The sequence below is a fragment of the Centropristis striata genome, chromosome 18 (assembly GCF_030273125.1).
Source record: "Centropristis striata isolate RG_2023a ecotype Rhode Island chromosome 18, C.striata_1.0, whole genome shotgun sequence".
NCBI classification, from domain to species: Eukaryota; Metazoa; Chordata; class Actinopteri; order Perciformes; family Serranidae; genus Centropristis; species Centropristis striata.
In genome coordinates, this window is record NC_081534.1 from 23,183,936 (window position 1) to 23,192,737 (window position 8,802).

Below are 8,802 nucleotides of genomic sequence, written 5' to 3' on the forward strand. Positions count from 1 at the left end.
TGGGGGGGTGCGATGGAGGAGGGAGGTCATTCATGTGCCAGTGGACGGTGTGTGTGTGTGTGTGTGTGTGTGTGTGTGTGTGTGTGTGACAGAGAGAGAGAGAGAGCGGTTGTATAAGCATCTCAATAACAGGAGCACTATGCAGGTGCACTCGATATGTAAAATTAAATGATCCCCCAGAGGCCAAATTCAGTTGCAGCAGCAGCACCACTGGGACAGAAAAAAAGTACAGACTGTAAAAAATATAATCATAATAATATGAATCTAAAAGAAGGTTAGGAGTAAAAACATAAACCATACAAAATAAATTAAAGGTACACTTACAAAGCAGTAATGCTATCAGGAAACATGTAAGAAACTTTAATTGAGCAGGCAGAAAATAATAGAAAAAAGTGCACAATGTGCTACTGTGTATTACATGGTGGTGGTGGTGGTGGTGTGTGTGTGTGTGTGTGTGTGTGTGTGTGTGTGTGTGTGTGTGTGTGTGTGACACAGAGAGAGAGAGCAGTTGTATAAGCATCTCAATAACAGGAGCACTATGCAGGTATAAGATGTCAATGTTAAACACTCGATATTGAAAATTAAATGATCCCCCGGAGGCCAAATGCAGTTGCAGCCCCACTGGGACAGAAGAAAAGTACATACCGTAAAAAATATAATAATAATAATAATAATAATAATAATGATAATAATAATAGGAAGTGTATAAATCTAAAATAAGGTTAAGAGTAAAAACATAAACCATACAAAATAAATTAAAGGTACACTTACAAAGCAGTAATGCTATCAGGAAACATCTAATAAACTTTAATTGAGCAGGCAGCGAATAGTAGAAAAAAGTGTACAATGTGCTACTGTGTATTACATGGTGGTGGTAGCTACGGCAACATAACAAGATTACCTTCAAATAATTACACTTCTTTGTTGTAACACAATATTTTATTGATTTTTTTAAAGATTAGAAGTTAGGACACAAGACGCACTTGACAGCAAAGATAGATACAAGCAGATATAGTCCCTAAAGGATTGAACAAAACAAACAAAAATAATTGGAAAAAAACAGCATAAGGGCACACATTATAAAGTGATTTCAGAGGAAGATTACATTAATGCAAAGCAGTAAAATACCCAGGAGAGGGCATTAAAGACACAGCAGAATTAGTAAGTGACTTTTTATTTATCCGTCATACCAAACAATTTTCCCGTTCCACAGGGGATTATTAAACATACAAAAAATCTTGCTGTAACATATGTACAAAATAAGTAGGAAAACGCCAATCATAACACATGCACTGTCAAGATGTTCGAGGCCATCCTTTAATACCCGGATCATCTGCTACACAAAACCTTTATGGACCAAAAAAACATTAGTGAATGGCTCCTCTCTCTCCGTTGCAGGACAGAGAGATACAAAAGATCCTTCTCTCCTACAGCCATCAGGCTGTCTCATTCTAACAGAGATTCTACCAGACTAACTGAATTTCCTCTCAGGGATAAATAAAGTAACTTTGATTTTGATTTGATTTTGATTAAATACATATACATAATCTCAGGTAAAGTGTTTATGTTCAACATTTCAAATAACTTGTTGCCATTAACATGACATATGACCTTATTTGATTGTTTATACTAGTACAGTAAGTGATGTTGTAGCTGTTTGAGGTGGAGCTACTTTTGGCTACTTTTTATACAGCTAGCAAATAACTACAATTTAGGGTTTGGGCCCCTCCAATGGATCATGAGATAAATCTGAGTTGTTGTGAGATGATTAATTGAACCGGGAAACAGAAAGCAAAAAACAAATTTAGATTGTGTTATTCAGATTTTTCTCTGATCTTTACTTTTCTTGTCCTATATTAAATATCTTAACATAATTTACATTTCTGTTATGTAAATCTAAAAAGTAAATGTCAGATAAATAAGAAGTGGATTATAAATTAAAAAGAACCCTCCTCCACCCCACTCCTTTCCTCTAAAATAGTGTGGTCAAGTTTATAAAATACCTAAAAACTGTTCTTAAGTACTGTACTTGAATAAAAGTACTTAATTACTATTAATAATTTCAGAAAAAAATTGGAGACATTCCTCCTTTCTATTTTTCATTTTAATATATACTTTTTTTTAATTTGGTAATAAAATAACATTTTTTAACCTTCAATAATATTTGTATGGTAGGCTTCACTGAAGTATGTGGTCAGGGAGTCACCAGCCAATCAGGTGCGAGTGATGACCAGCCTGCCGACGTCACTGCATGGAAACACGCCCACCACGGATTTTAAAAAATACATTTCCGCAAAGTTTACAAGCTGAAGCTGCCTATCATTTAACCGGAGTTTGTGTAGTTTTTAGGACGTAATTTATTTGTACAAAAGTTTCGCAAAAATGAGTGAAATCAAACCAGGCGAGGCATCTGCAACTGAAGCGGAGGAGAAAGACTGGGCTGCGGCTAAAGCCTTTTTTGACAACCTCAAAACTAACAAACCGAGACCTGTAAGTGTTTTCCTGAAAAGTTGTACTACTATAAGGCCGTGTGTTAGCTTCTCATACGTTCACACATGTAATTTATGACTTTATAAGTGCTAAACAGGACTGTTTTTCCACTCGCAGCCCAAACCCCGGTTTGCTGTCACCATCGCCGTCTCCTCTCGCACCCTCTTCAACATGGTGGCAGAGAGGAAGATTTATGAGGATGAAGGAGTTGAGAAGTACGTGGCTTATCAAGTGGAGCATGAAAACGAGCCCCTGAAGCCAGGACCTGCTTACCCCTTCGTCAAGGTAACGCTGTAGGCCTGAACCCCGGTAGTGTCAACCTGCAAGTCTCTGCAGGGTATTTGCAGGGCGTGGTGCCTCTCTAAATGCGTTGCTTCACCTTAATGCACACATGAGTGACGCGGTACACAGGAAAAACGTGCCCTGCAAAAAGTGGCTTCTGTAGTGCACTGCGTGGGATCGAGTTTAAAGCCTGCACCCACTTTAAGAGTCTACTTGTTGTGCTTAGGGAAAGCAGGTTCCACCCCAGGCTACCACACCTGAATAAGTAATGTAAACACAGGTATGTGTATTTTAGCACAGTTGGGGAAAATAGTGTCTATGAAAGTCACAAATTTTCACAGCTCTTAATTTTCTCTCCACCCCTGATATGATGGAGGTCATTTAAGGTCATTAAATGCCTCATTTAAAAGACAAATCCCTAGTGCTGCATAATAACTATGAGATACTTATCCATAGTTGGTGTATTAGACACTGTAGCTAAGCTATATACTGCTGTAGACGGGCAGCAGCTAAATATATTTTAGCCACTTAAAAAAGCTTAAGTGAAGGTTATATTGAGAAAAAAAAATTCTAATCTTTACCTTGCTGACAGAGAGCCCTATTGAAGTTTACATGGGGTAAATTAAACCGTTATCTATGCTCTCATGAAAGCCACCAGAATCCTTGGTGGAAAAAAACACAAAATACAGGAGTTGCTGGTCTACTGCTGCTTTTATCAGTTTGTTTTGTTATTGTTTGACTTTGGTGTTTTAAAGAGTTAAAACAGGGTATCCATGTACAAATTTTATTTTGTTCCCAATGAGTAAAAGCTAGTCTGAGATTTATTTTAGCCAGCGTCCTCTTGCTCGGTCACTCCTTCATTTCTCTTCCCCTGTAAGCTTTCTCTACAGTCTCTTCACCTTTGCCGTGATGTTTGTGCATGGTGTGAGAAATGGCTTTTTAGTTCAGATTCACCAAAGTCACACAGTAACATAGACCGACTGACTGATCCAGGCAGAGGTAGACCAGTAACTCCTGTGTTCTGCAAGGTAAAATAATAGATTTTGTCAATGGAGTCTGGTGGCTTTGAATAGAGAAAATTGCTTCACTTCCTGGGCTGTCTGACGGCAAGGTAAAGTATTCTAAATATAGGGGACAGTTAAACTGATTGATAAAAACCTTCTGTGGGAATATTCGTACACCATATACTGTAGGTAATGCACTGATTATGAATAACAATTGTATACATCCCCAACCATCAAACCATCTCTTGAAATGTTAGATATCAGGAAGTCCTGTAATCCTCCTCTATGACAATGGAGGTTCCTCATTTGAAATCAAACAATTACAGACTTTCCCCTGTTGCTTAATTTGTTCAGTGACGGGATAAAATAAGGAATATACCCTTCAAAAACTATTTGACTTTAAAACTGCTTTACTCTGTGGAATGCAGTCGTACAAGCCATTAAATCACACTAGTCATCAACTGGAAAGTCCAACATTTTAACAACTTTTTGAAAGATAAAGGCAGTGCAATGCTGTACAACCACCTGTGAAGGTTGATTGATGTTCAGAGCTGGTGATTGTGCAGTCTGGTCTTCATCAGAACACTTATGAATGTGTTTAGAAACTGCTTTATGGGCGTTATCATTCTGCAATATAGGGACATCAAAAGAAGAGTGATTGCACCCTGTTAGTGTAAAATGATCTTGTATTCTTTGGTTGTTATGTAACCACAAAGTAACAAAGAAAACTGACCTGCCACAGCTGGCAAGAGACGCTGTGGGTTTCAAGTCTTTGCTTGGCTTTCTCCGAAACATAAACCTGCCTGGATGTTGGGTATAATGTGTTCAATCACTAAATGGAGCATGTTAATTATTCTTTTTTCCCTACCAGCTGTTTCTTTATGGAGGAAACGCCACAATGTCAGCCCATAATGAAAAGTTTTTGCTGTTGATTTAATTTATAATATGTGGTTCCTAATTTATTTTTAAAATATCAAATGAATTGTTAAATGCCTGCAGGCATTGGTAAAATTGTGAACTATAGAAGTTGTAATTTCTTAAAATTGTGGATATACACAACTGCCAGTTTATTTGGTAGAGCTAGCTAAAGCTAATGAATAATACAACAATCTTGTAATAAATCCTACCATCATGATCAGTTTTAATTCAAAGTGTTTCCAAGAGGGATTGATTCAACTTTATGGACATTTAGAGGCTATAATTTGTGGGATTGAATTGCATTGGGCTGTAATTCAATATGATAATTTATGTTCTTTCAATGGAATCATATTGCGGTAAGATCATAAATCAAGATATCGTGATACACAATTATGTAATGTTAACTGATAATAACAAAGTCATACTAACTTCAATTTTCATGTATGTATGTATATATATATATATGTGTGTGTGTGTGTGTGTGTGTGTGTGTGTGTGTGTGTATGTATGTATGTGTATTTATCTATTTTTTCCTAGTATTTCACTTGAAACTATTCTGTTCATTTTGTACAGTTGTTAATTTAAGGAGAAAATTCTCACTACTTTAAAACTTTCAAGTAATTAACCCCTACGTGTTCTGCCCCCTTTAAAACAGACCAGCAGGTAGGGGGCAGTGGCTTTTAGGGGGAGGTAGCAGGTCAACAGTAGATGCCACATAAAAATGGTGTACATCAGGGCCAGATTTTCATATGAAGTGTAATGGAGTTTAGGCAGCATAAAATGAATACTCAATTAATACCTCAAAATTATACTTCTTAACTGTATAGTGCATACAAAGATATATAAAACACCCCAATGTAGGCGTTTGTGGTTTATTTCAGTGTTGTTTTAATAACTTACTGCTTATCTTAAAATCATAACTGACAGAAAGCCGTGGTACGCTGCTGTAATGTCTGTGTCGTAACTACCTGTTGAACTCTGATGCAACATCCTGACTTTTGATGGAAATCCGTCTGTCCTCTCACACAGGCGCTGATGAATGTCAACTCTCGACTGAGGGAGCTCTACCCAGACAGCGAGGAGCTGTTTGACATCGTCTTAATGACTAACAACCATGCCCAAGTGGGAGTGCGCCTCATAAACAGCATTAATCACTACGGTACGATGCGTCCTAAAGCAGACATTGTTGATTGTGCAGCACGGCTCCCCCGCTGCAACAACAGGAATAATCAAGAACAGCACTCAGTCTTGTAATTATACACTATAAATGACTTGTTGTAATGTAATTCATGTAATGGGACTTCTTTCTTCACACGTCTCCAACTTGCCTTTTTCAGATCTGAGTATAGAGAGATTCTGTATGACGGGAGGGAAGAGTCCAACAGGATACCTGAAGGCCTACATGACAAACCTTTACCTCTCCAAGGACTCTGAGAAAGTCACGGAGGCCATCGAGGAAGGTAAGTGACGACCCCGATGTACGTCACACACAACCTTTTGTTTGATTCACGAGTTACTTTGAGCAGCCTCGGGACGTGTTTGTGCTTCACTGATATTTACACACTTGCATGTTGACTTTGCGCTGACTCATTCACACTGTTGACGGAAAACCTCGACCCCACGCTGTGCAGCAAGAAGGAGCTGCTTGTGGTTTTACGACTCCCTGTCGTCCAAATAGACACAAAACAAACACCAGCATTCAAATATACTGCTGATATAAAATTATTAAGTTGACAGAAATATTTGATAACAGATTTTAATGTCGTTCATGAAGACAAATTGCTTTTCAAATGTGAGAATTTGTTGCTTTGTCTGTTTTGAGTTACTATGAATTGAATATCTTTCGGTTTCTGGCTGTTGGTGGGTCAAGACGAGGTTTATTTATTGGCAATAAATAGAAAATAAAAACAAGGTAAAGTAGAATATGACGGGTATGAAAACAACACTAAACGTTACAGTGCAGTGGCATTTAAAGCATTGTAAGTAAAATAGGAATTTGGAGATGCATGCAGCTGTAAAATGTCACATTTTCTCCATGAAACATAGCATCCCGAAGCGTATATTTAACCAACCCTTCTTTTCTTCAGGCATCGCTGCAGCCACCATGTTCATGATGGAAACGGACTCCGAGTTGAGCGAGACTCAGCTGAGAGTGGCATTCGATGGCGACGCCGTCCTCTTCTCTGACGAGTCGGAGATCATCGTGAAGAAACACGGCCTGGACACTTTCTTCGAGCACGAGAAGGAGTTTGAGAACTTGCCTCTGGCTCAGGTAATTTATAAGAACTTCAACATCACTGTGTGCAGTGTATATCAATCATAAGACTATGATATATATCTTCAAAGTAATAGAAAACAGATGTGCAAGCAAGTGGTCAAGGAGCCACAGGCTTAAAGAATAAACCTTTTAATTTAGCAAAAAAATAAATAACACGACGGTGAAAAATTCAAAGAAATGAATGATATTAACAAGCAAACAAACAGAACAGAAGAGTTCAATAAATCTATTCGCTGTCACAACAACACCTGTATGGAGCAAAACACGACTCTGGGAAATGTCTGCAGGGTTTAGGAACCTGCTCTGCTGCATTTAATCAACCTTTAAATCAACTCTGACATCATTTTTTGCTAGTGTGTTCTGGTCTGTGTGTGTGACATTTAATTCCTCTTCTTCCTTTTTCTGTCCCTGTGTTCCTTACTTGCAAACATTTTAAATCAACTTGTTGCTTTGGCTCTTTCAGGGTCCCCTAAAGTGTTTCCTGGAGGCTCTGGGGAAGCTCCAGAAAAAATTCTACGCCAAGAACCAGCGCCTGAACTGCCCGATCCGAACCTTCCTGGTGACGGCCCGCAGCGCCGCCAGCTCCGGGGCCCGCGTCCTGAAGACTCTCCGCAGCTGGGGACTCGAGATCGACGAGGCTCTCTTCCTGGCCGGCGCTCCCAAAGGGCCCCTGCTGCAGAAAATAAAACCGCACATCTTCTTCGACGACCAGATGTTCCACATCGAGGGGGCGCAAGAACTGGGCACCGTCTCTGCACATGTCCCCTACGGGATCGGACAGAAGTACCACAAGGGGAAACTCATCGAGCAGCCCAAAAAAGAGGAATAAACTCAAAATGGTTCAAATAATAATATGCACTGCGTCATCACCTGCATATAAATAGATTTCTTTCCAAAATAAAATATTGCATTCAGGAAAAATGATCTGTTAAAAAAATAACAACAATTTTTATAGGAAATTCATGAGTAATAGTCCTACTTTTTGGGTGTTTAATCAATTATTTTCTACTACTTTCTTTAAGATAGGATATTATTGATGAGTGGGTAAATGTTTTTCAAAGTAAAAGTTACACTAGGTGCCGTACACTATTTCACCTTATACTGTTTTAGGAAACAAACGCTTGATTCATTACCTACCCATGCCTTTAAACTGTAATATCTGTGTACACGTTTACCTCTTGACAGCTTTTTTCGCATTTGCATTTGAGTTATATACATTTCTTTACATTTTTATACAATAAAAACACATCCTTATTGTATTTATATTAGTTTTGGCTGTTAGTCTTTGGCATATTCAGTCTAAATGGGGCACAAGAATGTATCTGCTGTAGTTGTTTTTTGCTGCATTTGCTCTTTATGGACTTAAAGACCACCAGCCTTGTTAAATTATCCAATTCCAACTAAAAAAGTCCAATATATTTGGTGTCTAGTATTCATTTAAATGCACATATTAATATCAGCTGTTAGTTTTAAAGGGATATTTGTAACGGTTGACTGGGAAAACTGATTGTTTTTTTCGTTACTGTCTTTGCTGTTTATGCTGCAAACTATATGAAGCTTACACTTTATATTGTTCCTCAAATTTTTATACTCATGTAATGTTTACACTTTTACACTGTATCTGGACAGCACATTGTACCTCCATATTTAATTTTCTTGTTGTAGTGTATTTATATCCAACTTACTATGTATATTCTTGCATTTCACATTGCAAAAATGGATGCATAAGTTAACATCATCTAGGATTTTAACGTTACACTTGTTTGTAAATGTTTATATCATGTCTGGTAACATTTGTCATACATCACATTTGTATACAGTGTACAGTCA

General features: G+C 38.0%; 1 protein-coding gene across 1 annotated transcript; it reads left to right on the forward strand.

Annotated features, from left to right (window-relative positions):
* Nucleotides 1-2,079: 2,079 nt before the first annotated feature.
* Nucleotides 2,080-8,077, forward strand: LOC131991601 (cytosolic 5'-nucleotidase 1A-like). The gene is made up of 6 exons (XM_059357065.1): nucleotides 2,080-2,490; nucleotides 2,608-2,775; nucleotides 5,724-5,853; nucleotides 6,032-6,154; nucleotides 6,782-6,966; nucleotides 7,436-8,077. Exons 1-6 carry the CDS (start codon nucleotides 2,383-2,385, stop codon nucleotides 7,799-7,801), a joined length of 1,080 nt encoding a protein of 359 aa, XP_059213048.1. The 5' UTR covers nucleotides 2,080-2,382; the 3' UTR covers nucleotides 7,802-8,077.
* Nucleotides 8,078-8,802: the final 725 nt, after the last annotated feature.

Excerpts from the sequence above, each read along its gene's own strand:
- LOC131991601 (XM_059357065.1), top strand. The coding sequence starts at position 2,383 with ATGAGTGAAATCAAACCAGGCGAGGCATCTGCAACTGAAGCGGAGGAG. Across the intron at positions 2,776-5,723 it reads CTGCTTACCCCTTCGTCAAG|GCGCTGATGAATGTCAACTC; the intron begins GTAACGCTGTAG and ends CCTCTCACACAG. Across the intron at positions 6,155-6,781 it reads CACGGAGGCCATCGAGGAAG|GCATCGCTGCAGCCACCATG; the intron begins GTAAGTGACGAC and ends TCTTTTCTTCAG.